The sequence below is a fragment of the Cervus canadensis genome, chromosome 6 (assembly GCF_019320065.1).
Source record: "Cervus canadensis isolate Bull #8, Minnesota chromosome 6, ASM1932006v1, whole genome shotgun sequence".
NCBI classification, from domain to species: Eukaryota; Metazoa; Chordata; class Mammalia; order Artiodactyla; family Cervidae; genus Cervus; species Cervus canadensis.
In genome coordinates, this window is record NC_057391.1 from 96,629,133 (window position 1) to 96,645,292 (window position 16,160).

Sequence of the window (16,160 nt, forward strand, 5' to 3'; positions counted from 1 at the left end):
CTTTTTCTTGGGGATGGTCTTGATCCCTGACTCCTGTACAAAGTCATGAACCTCCGTCCACAGTTCATCAGGCACTCTATCAGATCTATTCCCTTGAATCTATCTGTCACTTCCATTATATAATTGTAAGGGGTTTGATTTAGGTCATACCTAGAAGGGTCTAATGGTTTTCCCTACTTTCTTCTACTTAAGTCTGAATTTGGCAATAAGCAGTTCACGATCTGAGCCACAGTCAGATTTCTTTCTTAAACAGTGTTCATTATAATATGTTATCTTCAAAGCCAAAAAGGGTAAGTTGCTAAGCAGAATTAGGGTAATGAAATAGCCAAAACTAAGCAAAAGGATGGGTAAAGGCTACATATCTTTTGTTGCTAGGTTGCATGTATCTCCCAAATCTTTAGCCACATAAGAGTAAACAACAGAAAATAATCAAACATCATCATACTACAGACACTTAACTCTGTTACCTCTAGCGCATGTATGGGGATGGAACACCGCCCCCAACCATTAAGATGACAGAGAGAGTCCACAGTGCTGGCACTTCCATGGATCATCAGCCTGTTTAAAAATTCCTCTTGAGTCAAACCAAACAAAATCAGAGACAGTCCACTTTCTACAAGACAAAAAGTCAGCTTTAATAAATTATTAGGACTTAGGTTTTAGTGTTATGACAGGAATTAATTTCTAACTACTCAATACTTCAGCACTATAATTACTAATGTTTATTGGGTACTGGTAACTAATGACCTCAATTAATAAATTCATAATAATTTTTCAAAGAATAATTTCATTTTTCAAAACAGTAAACACGACTAATTCTCATAAGAACAATGCATCCTATGAAATAGCACTAAACCTCTCTACTTTGTAGATTCTTGCATAATCAATACTGTCTTAATTGTCTCTTGTATAATCTTGCATAATTGTATTTTGTATAATGTACAAAATTGTATCTTGCACAATCAATACCTGGAAACTTTACCAAAATAAAGCAATTAATAGTATGCTCTGATACACAGAAATACATGATTACCAAAATTGAGATACTGAAGAAGAAACACATAGTTCAATCAGAACACTCAGTAGCTTTACAGGAAATTATGGCATAAATGCTGAATCAACATATATCTGACACACCAAACCCAAATACCTATGGGAGCCAAGCAGGCGGGGAGAGAAGTACAAGGAAACACAACCAAAAAATAAAAAACAAAAACAAAACAAAATAAACAACCTGAAAGGAAGTGGCCCGTCTAAGACCGCTGAAATTTGGCTTCGATGCGTAAACTGGAGGAGGGATGAGGGCCAGTGGGGCAAACCTTCTACTCTCTCAGTGATGACTGAGAGGCCAGACTGCGTGAAACCTTCTACTCTCTCAGTGATGACTGAGAGGCCAGACTGCGTGAAACCCTCTGAACTTTACATGCTTACAATACACAAAATCTTTTTTAAAAGTCTAGGTAGTGCAGGCCAAACAAAATAAATCTGAGTTCACACATGGTCCACGAGCTACCAGCTTGCAACCTCTGCCTACACAGACTGAAGTCCCGTGAAAGACTTGCTAGGCTAAAAAACCAACCTTTCTTAAACTCTTTCTGACTTAGTATCCTAAGCATTTAGCTGAGCAGAATTAATCTTAACTAAAAATCAAACACATGGACAAGAGTACTAAGAGTAACACTGAATATTTCTCCATCAAAGCTTAGGCTCAGAGGTGCGAGCAGGCACCAGCACCACTCAGGCAGCAGAAGTAAAACTGGCATTAGGGCAGCCCTCAGCGTGGATTTCAACCTGTTAAAAGACGTCCTCACCTGTCAAGACGAGGCACGGCTGCCGGTCTCCACCACTGTCTACAGGAACACATTTTTTGCCCAGCAAAAAACATTGCGTGCTCTGGGTCTCCAAGTCCCACAGGACAATGGTCCAGCCTGTCCTTTCCCCTGCCCAAGTGAACAGTGCAGTGAAGCCTGTCACAGACACACAGGCAAGCTCAAGGGACTCCTCCTGTTCCCTGAGGTGCATCATTTTCCACACTCTTCCTGGATCACTGGTCCTGGCAGGGCCTTGCTGTGGAAAATCACACGGGCTGCATGTCACATCCTGTGGAATGAAGGCCCAATCTGACACACTGGCACTGCAGTTACCAGATTCGGGGGACTCTGGATGTGAAACATCCTGGTACCACGGAGCACAGCAGGGACCTTCCGGCTCGGAGCTCGTTATTGTTTCATTCAGTGATGACAGCTGGGCTTTCCAAGACCTAGGAGATAGGACAGAAGTCACATCTGTGACAGTGAAAGGCAGTAAGTGAGGCACTAAACCAAGCAAAAATGCACTTAGGGAAATAAAAGTATCTACTCTGTAAAGGCTTAAGTGAAAAGGTTTGGTGTCAGCCTCACACACACAGAAAAATGAAAATAATAAAGTAAATCTAAAAAGGAGCTTTCTGTACCTATCAATTCGGAAGGAAAACTTGGTCAGTTTCATGTTGTAGTCAGAATTAACAGGATCATCTTCATCTATCCCCTGGGGACCTTCAATAGGGATGTCTTGTAGAGTTTTTTCACATAACAGGTGTCCTGGGTATTGCCTATGTTTTAAAAACAATAGCCATGGTAAAAAAATGATGGTCAAACCCAAATCCCTGTTATTGCCTCTGCTGTTAAAAATGGAAGGGGAAACGGTGTGGAGGTGAAACAGTACAGCAGAAACAGTACAGACAGTAAGTTTCCCTGACCTAGACGCCTTACCTCCATTGCTTCAGACACACTGATAAAGCTATGTTGTGTATATGAAGCTAATAATATAACATTATATGGCAATTACATCAATTAAAAAAATTTTTACCCTTAGGGGAAGTTTGTTTTATGAAGAGACAAGAGCATGTATTATCCACTACAATGTAGACAGGAAGGTAAAAACTTTTACCTGAACTAATGTATTTGAATTTTTCAACAACCCTCTGAGGTAAATATAAGCCAGTTTTGTAGCTACAGAAACTGAGGCTCAAAGAAACAGTGCAGCTTGGTCTGAACCAGGTAAATGTGACGTAAGCCCAGGCGTTTAATCGCCCACCAGCACAGAGTGAGATCTAGGCTGAGACCAGGGAAACACGTAACAGCAGCTAGGGAAGTAAGGTTTGAGTGCAGGTGCGGACGCAGAGTGTATGTAAGATGAGGCTGGAGAGCTCTGCAAGAGACAAATGGGGTCAGGCTTTATGGGCTACTAAGGATTGTTAGCTTTCATGTTGGGGAAGGAGGAAAGAAGCTAGAGAAGGGCTTTAAGCAGAGAAGCCGTATGATCAGACATGGGGAGTGGCTGTAGGAGACCGGGATGTACGTAACCCCCGAGCACTGAGTTAAATTATTAACCGTTTCAACAATTTGAAGGTAACAGCGTGACTTGCATTTGTCAAGGAGACGATGTTAGAGAAGGCAGGGTGAAAATGAAGAAATATGATCTGTGGAGAAAGCAGTTCCCCCGCCAATAAAAGATATATACTCTGTCCCCACAGGTTCATGCCTGCCTACACTCTGAAAAGATGTGCACTTTAACAACATCACTCTGGCTACTCCATAGAGGGTGAATTTGAGGGGGGAAGAACAGATACAGTGAGACCAATTACGAGGTTGGTAAGCTAGTTCGGATAAGTGATGACAGCAGCATGGATCAAAGTGATGACAAAAAAGTTAAGAAAAGTGGAAAAGATTCAAGAAGCCCTTAGGAGCTAGAATGACTAGGACCTGGTGATTAGATGGACATGGATCTAACACTTAAGAGGCTGGAGATCTAGAAAAGACAGGAAACAGAAAATGGTCCCTGAGAAGGAGGGAAGGAATGGGATTCAGAGCACACACAGAGGGATGGGCCTGCATGGGAGCAGGGAATCCCTTCCCTGTAACAGGACAGAAGATGGAGAAAATGAGTGCAGGAAAGTGAGAAATTTAATGTGAGAAACTGAAGGAGCTCCCGTGAGATGGGGTCTACTTCCTTTATAAAGTAGGAGGTAAGGTCATCCAAGAACAGTTGGGGGTAAAGAGATTGAGAAAAACGGATGTTTAAAACATTGCTGTAAAAAAAAAAAAAATGGACTCATGAAAAAAATCACTGTCAAGTTTCCAGGCAGCCAGAGAGACCACATAAAGCATGAGTGTGAACTTTCAGTGGCACCAACTTTTATCTGTGGTGTTCTCACAAGAGCTCAGTTGTGTGGATGCAGGGAGTAAGACAGAATTAAAAAATGTGTTGGACCAAGTGCTATCACACAGCAGGAGCAGGAGTTTAGGGCGCATTCAAAAAAGTGAATACAATGACAGGTCACAGAATCTATGCTATAAAAAGAGGGAAGTGAAGACAGAGGGAGATGCAGTCGTCACCTGTGATGTCAGTGTACGGGAATTCCAGTGAAGTCAGACGAGACAAGTGGGAGTACCTGAGTCAGCAAAATGTAGTTCAGGAAGTTGTGGTCAGAGTGGCACGTGTGGAAAAGTGATTTGGGGGAGGAATAGTTTCGTATACTGACAAAGCCCAGGTTATGACTATGAGAATGGACAGCTAAGGTAAACTGTAAGAAAAAGTTACTGACAGCAAAATTGAATGAACAAATCATGTGGAGCTTACATGAGCTTACAAACTCTATAGGAAACACAAAAAATTGGAGAAGTAATCAAAGACTACACAATTAAGTGCTAAACTGTAGTTCAAAGCAAAAAGTGCCAAAGAAGTTCAAAGAGAAGAAAAATTATAAAATGAGCAGAAATTCACAAGTGGAAGGGATTTTAGTAAGGAATGACTTCATAGAAGAGGTGGATCTCAGAGTGGGAACAGGACTTGATAAAACGAAAAGGGGTGGCTGATATTCCATATGGCGGGAAGGAAGAACTAGGGTTGGAGGCAGGAATGGAAAAAATACTTTTAGATTTCAGAGTATACTTAGAAAATATATAGAGTCAAGTTCCTCGAGAAGTTATACTAATTAAAGAGCACTCACATAGATAAGTAACAAATAGAGATAGATTGTTCATTTAGATGGACAGCAAAGATCCCCAAATTGACTATCGGGAAGGGAGCAGAAGTTCTTCACTGGCTGATGTTACAGTGGCTGAGTTCAAAGGAATTTGTCCCAAGGAATGTGCCTGGTGCCCCCTCCAGGGTTCTCTTGGGGTACTGCCAAAACATCCAGAGGAACAGAACCCTGCACTCAAGGATCAGGGGAGGTAAGTGGGTTTTCCTTCCTCTTCACCTGTTTTCCAAGGAAACTGATTAGGAGGTACCTCCTACTCTACATATACAAGATGTATTTCAGTCAGTGAAAATGGCCTGCTGATACACAAGCATACAATCTGAAAATGTGATAATCATCCCGGCTTAAAAATTCTAAAAAAAAATGTTAAAAAGCCATTGAAAACAAGTGAAAAATCACAGTACTAAGAAGTTCTGGCTGATTTGTGAGGATGAAATTAACTCATTGAAGTACATTCTCAATTACTCAAGGATATGTTTATTTCATTCATATTAAGCTAGGACCAAAAATCCTAATGGCTTGAAACGTCCCTTAATTCTGAAAGTCATAAATGTTGATTAGCCTACTTGCAAGTTGCAATAAATAGGTGCTGTGTACATGGATATGCACAATCAGATATAAACATGTTCCTTTCCAACATAAGATGAGAAGCAACTAGAATTTCTAAATCAAAAAGCTACACACAGAAGTATTCAATTTTCACTAATATGTTCAGAAAGTTGCAGGTGTGGGCCCGCCACGGGAAACACCTGAGAAAAGCCTAAGATGGAAAAAGGTGGATCCCATAGGTGGCCAGGACCATAAGCCACATAAGGTACAATTCTAACAGGGTAAATCCCATTTTTCTTCTACTCTGGTGTTGGAAAGAAGTGAGGAGATTATGTATAATAGCTAAGAGTTTTTAAAATTGTGCTTGGTTACTTTTTACATATGATGACATAAGCTATCTATAATATAAATATAAATCAAAATAAAAACTTGGCTATGCATCCAGAAACAAAAAGTAGCCAGTGGTCATCTGTACATATTTTTATATAGTAACAAGCTCACTATGTAGTACCTAGAATGTTATCAACTAGATAGAGGAAGAAAACTTGTTAAAAGAAAGAAAAAAAAAAGGCTAACAAGTACATTTTTTAACCTCTTATGGCTCTAATTATTTACCTCAAATTAGAGAAGGAAGTAATCCACATACCTGAAGTACAAATTCAAGTTAAGAGCAACTGCAGTATTGGAGACGCCCACAACCACTACAACATCCAGGTCCTGAGACACTTTCAGTGAAGTAAATGAAGAACTCTTGGCTGGCTCCTGTTGCTGCTCATTACACATATCTTCTTGAGGAAGTGCTAAATCCACATGAGCTATTTGTCTACCATCCACAATGTCAAAAATGTCTTTGAGTTAAGAGTTAAGGAAAATGTCAGTCTTAAGTACGCCCAAACACTTAAAACACAGAACAGGACAGAGCTGTAGACTTCATCGTTCCAACGTTGTAGGTATAACAACAGGAGAATGGACATTAAAGAACCCATCACATTAACCAGGTGACTATGACTGTAGTGACCCAATGAACAACCTGACAGAGAGTTTATTCAGCAATGCTCGCTGAATCTCCACTCTGTGCCAGCCCCCGAGACATCACGGACAGTTTCCACTAGTGTCCAACAACAGTGCTCTTCAAAAGAAACAGTGTGAGGCACATTTGTCATTGTAAATCTTCTAGCAGCCTTATTAAAAAAGTAAAAAGAAATCAGGGAACCTAATTTTAATACATTATTTAGCCCAGTATATCCAAAATACTATCTCTACATGTAATTAATATTAACATTGATACATTTTACATATTTTTTCAAAACTTCAAATTAGTTATTTTATACTTACAGCACATCTCAATTGGGACAATTTTCATTGCAATACAGATCTGGTCTGTATTTAGACTGCAAAAATTTATACTTAAGAACTTGGAACAGTCAAGTCGTTCCAAACATAAAGTTCTCCAATAACTGAATCAAGTATCAGACAGTAAAGTAATTAAATACAACTAAGAATTCAGTTTCTCAGTCACACTAGCCAGTTTCAAGTGTTCAATAGTCACCTATGCCTACTGCCTACAATGTCGGATAGCGCAGTTCTGTAACCTGGCAATAAAAATGAAGTTAACCCAATATTCTGTAACACTTCTTGTAACAGCCTCTATTTTTACAAAAGAAATTTTAATACCGACTATGATACATATAAAATGCTACTACTTGGTCACTACCATGGTAGATCAGTGGTAAAGAATCTGCCTACAATGCAGGAGACATGTGTTTGATCCCTGAGTTGGGAAGATCCCCTGGAGGAGGAAATGGCAACCCACTCCAGTATTCTTGACTGGAGAATCCCATGGACAGAGGAGACTACAGGCTACATCCCAAAAAGTCGGACACAACTGAGCACGCGTACATACAAACGATATATGTAAAATAGGGAAAAAATGAAATAAAAATTCTAAAAACACTACTATAAGGGGTCATTCTTCAAACAATCTTCAAATAATTTTTAATATAATCCTGCTGGTGACCTATGAATCTGCTAAGGACAAAAAATTCTGTGACAGTTTCCAAAAACAAACTTAAAATGGTTATGCAAACGATACAATTTCCTAATATAACAGAAGCATTAGAGGCAGTAGGAGATAAACATTATACTCATACACAAAAATGTGTGTATTACATCATAAGCAGTCATCTAAATCCCTCCTGGAACAAGCACAAAATGGATATTTAATAAATAATACTTTAAATAAATGGGTAATGCAGAATATACCCAATTTAAAAACATAAACTGGATGATTATGACTATGAAAAAATGTATATTTATAAACTGAAAAATACCTGAATGGAATAGAGAGCAATGCAGTTGAGTATCTGAAGCTCATGAACAGCTTTTTCTCTGAAAGTTTTACTGAAAAATTAATCATTCCACCTATAGCCCAGACCCTAAACTTAAAAGCCTTAAAAAGGCTCCTTTTCCTAGGTATTCTCCTCCCCCCGACATCAACATCTTTACCAAACAGGATACAGATCCAGCCTAAACTACTCAAAACAAAGAGAATTCCTCTGCAGAGCTGCGTGTCAATAATCCTGTCCACTGCCTGTGCAGGTAAGGGTAATGTGAAACAGCTGAGTGGCCTAATCGCAGTATCTCTTTCAGGAAACATAACATGCAGGACAACACATTTGTTGATGAACAATAATGATGTGTTGTCGTGAAATGACAGAATTCTCAAAGATAATAAGAAAATACCTATAAAACAAAAGGAATATTACATCAAACTCACGGGTCACAATTTTACAACTGGTAAATTTGGTGCTGTTAACATAACACAGACAGATGAGACAAAAAAGAATCAGCATTTATCTTAGTCCAACTCTAGACAATTACTGATCAAACTCAGTTAAGCAAGTCGTCACTGGTAAGAGAATGAATAAAGACCTACGATCTCTCTGTGCCTTCTGTTTAAGGCCAGAGTGTGATGAAAAAACCCACAAGATGATTAAAAAAGGTTTCTTACCCACAGGACCCCATAAGAATGATCAGACTCTTTTTTTTTAAGAGGAAAAGAACATAAGCATGGTGGCAAGAATGCTGCCGCCTTAAAAACAGATGCCAGAGTGCTTTGGTCTCTGCTCTCTGAAGCCCTCAGGATAGAAGGTAGCAAACAGCTCTGTGCCCAGCCTAGATCAGCAGATCAACCAAGAGAAATACAACGGTCAGCCACAAAAGTGAGCCACATGTATAATTTTAATTTTTGCAGTAACTGCACTGAGAAAAGAAACAGGTAAAACTAATTTTATTATATTATTTAACTCATCTTCAAAACACCAACATGTAACTAATACAAAAACTATTAATGAAATATTTTACTTTTTTAGTACCAAGTTTTCAAATCTGGAATGTACTTGACATTTAAAAGACATATTAATTCATATTAACTACATTAACAGCTTAACAGCCTCATGTAGCTAAAGCCTACTATACTAGACAGGGCAAATATCCCTCCCTGATTTTACCTCTGTAAGAACTGTTCCTGAAATATATAAAACTACATAGTAATGCAGATTCACACATGCTGAAAGACTACCTGCAAAAACTTACTGATATTTTGATCTTCAACAAGCTTCTGCAATGTCTCCTCACTATAGCTATACAAAACGGTTGCATCACATCTTCCATCTTCCCAATTAAATTCATAGATGAGAAGTTCATAATTTTCACTAAGAGCAAGCAGTCTGGGCTTGTCGTTTGGTGTCCCACTGTGACGAGAATCCTCCCATACAAACCTAAGGAAAAAGTTTAGACTATTATAATATTCGACATCCACAATAATACTTACCCACAATGGTGAGGGTAAAATGAAAGAAAGAGTAGAGAACTTTTTGGTTCACCTAAGCTTTCATTCTATATACAACCTAACGGAATGTACTCTGCTCTAGATTTCGGCCCCTTTTCCCTTTCTCCTTCCCCTTTCTCACTTCTTTCCCCTCAACATCCTTCAGGGCAACACAAGAATACAGGAGTGGGTGGTGAAGAGGGGGCAAAGAGCAAGAAATGGTGGCTGCTCTTATTCCATTTCATCCTAAATCCGAACTGATGATATGCTTAAAGAAACTGTGATATGCTCAAGGATAAGTTTCAATAACCAAATGTCTATTATTTATAAGAGATGGTCTTCACAATTAACAAAAAATATGTTCTGCTAGCATAAATGCTTTCAAAAGTGATTATTTGTATTTATAGACTTCGAAGACTTTAAAGAGGCATATCATAGAATAGCTCTGTCCAACAGAACTTTCCATGAGATGGAAGTGTTCTACGAATCTGCAAGGTCCAATACAGTAGCCAACTGCCACATGGGGCTACTGAGCACTTGAAACATGCTCAGCGAGTGCAACGGAGGAACTAAATTTTCAATTTTAAGTCACATGTGGCTAATGGCTACCATACGGAGCAGTGCAGTTATAAAATATATAACGCAGTACAAAGTCAACACACCAACATGGCTAACAAGGAGGGAAAGAGGCTATTAATGCTACAGTTTCGAATTAAATAAAATTGTTACATTTAAAAATAAAAGAGCCCAGATTCTGAAAACAATGCAGATGAAGTTACCATGCTGATAAAATTTCATCTTTTTTTAAAAAAAGCTTTTTTCCACAAAAGTAATAAGTTTTATATCTAAAAACAGTGAACTCAGTGCTATGTCAGAGGAAAAAATACTGACATTTTGTATTTTTGCCTTTATACCTAGAATGACGTTGTTTCATAAACAGCCAGTACCTGACTATTTACACTGAAATCTGAAAATGTCAAATATGGAAATGGCTAAACAAAATATATTTAAAAGCAAAATACTGTGAAACGAGTAACATCATTAGCACATGGGACCATATTGCCACGTGGAAAGACAGATTTTTCAGTGAGCAGATTACAGAATGCACAGTGATTCAACAATATACAAAAGACCGTGTATATCGGTATAGTCTACCGACATGCGGTATAGGCAGAAAAGTAAAAGTCGCTCAGTCGTGTCCGACTCTCCTGCATTGCAGGCGGCTTCTTACATCAGGGAAGCCCCACTGGTAGAAGAGTAGGAAGCAAATTCTGTACCCTATAAATTTGTCCTTATTTTTACCCTATGAATTGCCCCCAATTATTTCATGTCAATTCTGCTTATTTTCTGTTAGGATCTCTGCCTCATTCCTCTCTTTACAGGACTGTGTTCATCGGTACTTAATAACGTTGAATCAACTAACTTACGGAGGAGGGAGAATCCTTTTCCTAGCAGCTAGAGACCAGGAATAAAGAAAACATGAAAACCACTGAAGCATTCAGGAATTTACCAAACGATCTCTACTGTGAGGCACTGTTACAAGACCTGGAAATTCCAAGACTCTTCTTTGGCTACTAAAGTCGTAAAGAGAACATTTCTAAAACGTTTTATTAAAGACTCCAAAGCCTCGGATGGCACTCTTAAACTTAACGATAAAAAATAAAAGAGTTACAAATGACTGAAATTGTTTGTCTTACCGACCATACAGCCTCAAGTGTATTAAGAACTGTCTGATTACACCTTTCAGGCACTACTCCTAGTTAACGAGCAGCGCGCATAATAAGCACTTGCCAGGAAAACACGTTAATGAGTAGAAAAAGCAGGCTCTATCTATTCTTCAAAGGGGAGCGGGGGATGCCCAAACGAGAAGGAAACAGCTATCCGTATCGCGCATTAGAATAACAGGACAATGCAAATGAGATGATGCCCCCCAGCTGGCATCTTCAACAGATTTAACTGAAGAAAATGGAAGTGGGGTACAGTACGGTGACGAGAAATCGAACTATGTCGAACGAATAAAGAGCTCGGCGCCCAAACAGGGACTCCTACAGCTCCCCGCGTGCGGAGGGTCAGGGTGCGGTCTCCGCCCAACGGGAACAGGAGAGGTGAACACGACCATCTTGCGGCTATGAGGCGGCCGGGCCCGCCTTAGGCGGGCGCCCCGCCGTCACTCCGCTCCCGCCGCCCCCAGGCCAGCAGAGGCGCGCTCCCTCACCGCCCGGCCCGGCCGCAGCTCTTACTGCCGAAAACAGCCTTCCAAGCGGCAGTCGCCCCCACCTCGGCCGCCCGGCGCCAAGGGGAGTACGTGAAGGCTGCCTGCGGCCGTCAGACTCCCCAGGACCGCCTGGTCTCTGTGCAGCTGCGCCCGGAACCCCAGGCGCCCTGCGGCCTCGGCGGGGACCGGCACCAACAAAACGGGCAGCACCCGCTCCTCCGCAGCCATCCTTGCCCGCCGCCCCTTCCGGCCCGCGCACCTCGTCGTGCGCCTGCGCGGTGCATCCGACCCCCCCCCACCACGTGACCCCCCCCCCCGCCGCCGCGTCGTGCGCATGCGCCGTGCGTCCGACCCACTCTCCACCTCGTGACCCCCCCCCAACCCCCGTCGCGTCCCACGCCTGCGCGGTGCGCCGACCCGGTCCCCGCCTCGGGACGGCCAGCGCCGCCCACCCCAGCGAATGCGTGTCTTCCTTTGTTTCACGGCGAGAAAGGTGTTGGGGGTCTTCGTTAGGGGCCGAGAGGGACGTGGCTACTATTTCCAATGTTACGTCACCCTCTGCTCTCTCACCCTTGCTGCCGCCCATCTACGGAGGCCAGCCCCTGCCTCTCTATCCACTTCTTCAGTTCAGCTCAGACGCTCAGTCGTGTCGGACTCTTTGCGACCCCATGGACTCCGGCACAGCAGGCCTCGCTGTCCATCACCAACTCCCGGAATTTATTCAAACTCATGTCGGTCGAGCCAATGATGCCATCCAACCATCTCATCCTCTGCCATCCCTTTCTCCTCCCGCCCTCAGTCTTTCCCAGCATCAGGGTCTTTTCCAATGAGTCAGTTCTTCCCATCAGGTTGCCAAAGTATTGGAGTTTCAGCTTCAACATCAGTCCTTCCAGTGAACACCCAGGACTGATCTCCTTTAGGCTGGACTGGTTGGATCTCCTTGCAGTTCAAAGCACCCTGAAGAGTCTTCTCCAACACCACAGTTCAAAAGCATCAGTGCTTCCGCGTTCAGGTTTCTTTATGGTCCAACACTCACATCCACACATGACTACTGGAAAAACCATAGCTTTGACTAGTTGGACCTTTGTCGGCAAGGTAATGTCTCTGCTTTTTAACATGCTGTCTAGGTTGGTCATAACTTTTTTTCCAAGGAGCAAGTGTCTTTTAATTTCATGGCTGCAGTCACCATCTGCAGTGATTTTGGAGCCCCAAAAAATAAAGTCTTGTCACTGTTTCCACTGTTTCCCCATCTGTTTGCCATGAAGTGGTGGGGGCCAGGTACCATCTTAGTTTTCTTTATGTTGAGTTTTAAGTCAACATTTTCTCTTTCCTCTTTCACTTTCATCAAGAGGCTCTTTAGTTCTTCACTTTCTGCCATAAGGGTGGTGACATCTGTACATCTGAGGTTGTTGAGATTTGTCCCGGCAGTCTTGATTCCAGCTTGTGCTTCATCCAGCCCAGCTTTTCTCATGGTGTACTCTGCATATAAGTTAAATAAGCAGGGTGACAATATACAGCCTTGAGATACTCCTTTTCCTATTTGGAACCACTCTGTTGTTCCCATGTTCTAACTGTTGCTTCCTGAGCTGCATACAGGTTTCTCAAGAGGCAGGTCAGGTGGTCTGGCATTCCCATCTCTTTCAGAATTTTCAACAGCTCGTTATGATCCGCACAAAGGCTTTGGTGTAGTCAATAAAGCAGATGTTTTCCTGGAACTCTTCTTGCTTTTTCTACGATTCAACGGATGTTGGCAATTTGATCTCTGGTTCCTCTGCCTGGTCTAAAACCAGCTTGAACATCTGGAAGTTCATGGGTCATGTATTGCTGAAGCCTGGCTTGGAGAATTTTGAGTATTACTTTACTAGCATGTGAAATGAGTACAATTGTGTGGTAGTTTGAGCATTCTTTGGCATTTCCCTTCTTTGGGATTGGGATGAAAACTGACCTTTTCCAGTCCTGTGGCCACTGCTGAGTTTTCCAAGTTTGCTGGCATATTGATTGCAGCGCTTTCACAGCATCATCTTTTAGGATTTGAAATAGCTCAACTGGAATTCCACCGCCTCTACTAGCTTTGTTTGTAATGGTGCTTCCTAAGGCTCACTTGCTTTTGAATTCCAGGATGTCTGGCTTTAGGTTGGTGATCACACCATCGTGATTATCTGGGTCGTGAAGATCTTTTTTTGTATAGTTCTTCTGGGTATTCTTGCCACCTTTTCTTAATATCTTCTGCTTCTGTTAGGTCCATGCCATTTCTGTCCTTTATTGTGCCCATCCTTGCGTGAAATGTTCCCTTGGTATTGCTGATTTTCTTGAAGAGATCTCTAGACTTTTCCATTCTATTGTTTTTCCTTTTTCTTTTTGTTGCTGAGGAAGGCTCTCTTATCTCTCCTTGCTCTTCTTTGGAACTCCGCATTCAGATGGGTATATCTTTCCTTTTCTCCTTTGCTTTTCACTTCTTTTCTGTTCACAGCTATTTGTAAGGCCTCCTCAGACAACCATTTTGCCTTATTGCATTTCTTTTCTTTGCGGATGGTCTTGGTCACTGCCTCCTGTACAATGTCACGAACCTCCCTCCGTAGTTCATCAGGCACTCTACCAGATCTAATCCCTTGAATGTGTCTGTCACTTCCACTGTATAATCATAAGGGATTTGATTTAGGGCATACCTGAATGGTCTAGTGGTTTTCCCCACTTTCTTCAATTTAAGTCTGAATTTGGCAATAAGGGGTTCATAATCTGTGCCACAGCCAGGTCCCAGTCTTATTTTTGCTGACTGCATAGAACCTCTTGATCTTTAGCTGCAAAGAATATAATCAATCTGATTTTGGTATTGACCATCTGGTGATGTCCATGTGTAGAGTCTTCTCTTGTGTTGTTGGAAGAGGGTGTTTGCTATGACCAGTGCATTCTCTTGGCAACACTCTATTAGCCTTTGCCCTGCCTCATTCTATACTCCAAGGCCAAATTTGCCTGTTACTCCAGGTATTTCTTGACTTCCTACTTTTGCATTCCAGTCCCCTATAATGAAAAGGACGTCTTTTTTGGGTGTTAGTTCTAGAAGGTCTTGTAGGTCTTCATAGAACCATTCAACTTCAGCTTCTTCAGCATTACTGGTCAGGGCATAGACTTGGATTACTGTGATAGTGAATGGTTTGCCTCTGAAACAAACATTCTGTAATTTTTGAGATTGCATCCAAATACTGCATTTTGGACTCTTGTTGACTATGATGGCTACTCCATTCCTTCTAAGGGATTCTTGCCTACAGTAGTAGGTATAATGGTCATCTGATTTAGATCCAACCATTCCAGTCCATTTTAGTTCACTGGTTCCTAAAATGTCGATGTTCACTCTTGCCATCTCCTGTTTGACCACTTCCAATTTGCCTTGATTAATGGACCTAACATTCCATGTTCCTATGCAATATTGCTCTTTATAACATCAGACTTTACTTCCATCACCAGTCACATCCACAATTGGGTGTTGTTTTTGCTTTGGCTCCGTCTCTTCTTTCTTTCTGGAGTTATTTCCCCCCACTGATCTCCAGTAGCATATTGGGCACCTACCTACCTGGGGAGTTCATCTTTAAGTGTCCTATCTTTTTGCTTTTTCATTACTGTTCGTGGGGTTCTCAAGTCAGGAATACTGAAGTGGTTTGCCATTCCCTTCTCCACTGCTTATTGGGCTGCTGTTTCTGCTTACAGACCCTGGGTGGTGCAGTGTCCTTGGGACTAGACCAATTCATCATGGTAGAGCTGACTGGATGCTGATGTCAAATAATACCATTATATTAATAACAGGCTGGGGAGAGGGTGGAAATGGTAGAGTTCCTGTTTCCTACTTCTCTTTCCTTTAAGAACTATATGACCCAAGATCACAGCAGAGGGGCCAAGAAGAGGTAGGTAGTAGGCATTTTGGAAAAGTCTCCTTAAGGATAGCAGTGCCTTTCTTAACACCTTCTCTTCCACAGTCTATGGGGTCACACAACTCTCAAAGGCCAACTCCTGTTTGTGCTTTGTTTCCCATCCTCCTCCTGTTGTAGGAATTTGTAAACTTTTTCTCTCCACCGTGCCTACCCTTCCCCCATGCCTTTATAGGAGTGCTTTCATGATAATATATATGTGCTTTCATGATTATATATATATATATATATCCACATATATATATATATATATCACTTTTAAAATAGTCTTTAAACCTACACTGAGTACTACCTACTGTCAAAATTTCTCTGCTTCCCTTTCAGAAGATTCCAAATTGCCTCTTTCTGTAGTCAACCCCTCTCTCCTTCCCTCAACCTTTCTATTCAGGCCACCATCTCCAACTCAACTGTCCCTTAAGGTCAGTGAGCAGAAATGCCAAAACCAACCATTACTTCTCTCTCTCCATTCCACACTCCCCGCCCCTTGAAATAGTTTTTTTTTTTCCCCCCAACTTTGGTAACCCCCTAGTTCTCTCCCTATCCTTTCCCACGCATGACACCTCCTCACTCCCCAGGTTGACTTTTCTTCCTATATCATCGTTCCCTCTCTCCTAACTTGTAATA

At 41.6% G+C, this 16,160-nt stretch overlaps 1 protein-coding gene across 5 annotated transcripts in view; it reads right to left on the reverse strand.

The window, feature by feature from the left end:
* The window catches only part of SPG11 (SPG11 vesicle trafficking associated, spatacsin), a 73,069-nt gene extending 61,190 nt beyond the window's left edge, over window positions 1–11,879 (reverse strand). For 2 of the 5 annotated variants that reach the window (XM_043472791.1, XM_043472788.1), the window contains exons 1-7: window positions 11,642–11,879; window positions 9,167–9,351; window positions 8,090–8,314; window positions 6,219–6,420; window positions 2,453–2,590; window positions 1,812–2,260; window positions 468–613 (exon numbers count right to left, since the gene is read on the reverse strand). In XM_043472791.1, the coding sequence (XP_043328726.1) occupies window positions 468–613; window positions 1,812–2,260; window positions 2,453–2,590; window positions 6,219–6,420; window positions 8,090–8,314; window positions 9,167–9,351; window positions 11,642–11,844 (1,548 nt within the window). In that variant the 5' untranslated portion in view covers window positions 11,845–11,879. Of the gene's footprint in view, window positions 1–458; window positions 614–1,811; window positions 2,261–2,452; window positions 2,591–6,218; window positions 6,421–8,089; window positions 8,315–9,166; window positions 9,352–11,616 lie in introns of all 5 variants that reach the window. The other 3 variants (XM_043472790.1, XM_043472787.1, XM_043472792.1) reach the window with 2 other exon arrangements.
* Between the last annotated feature and the right edge of the window lie 4,281 nt (window positions 11,880–16,160).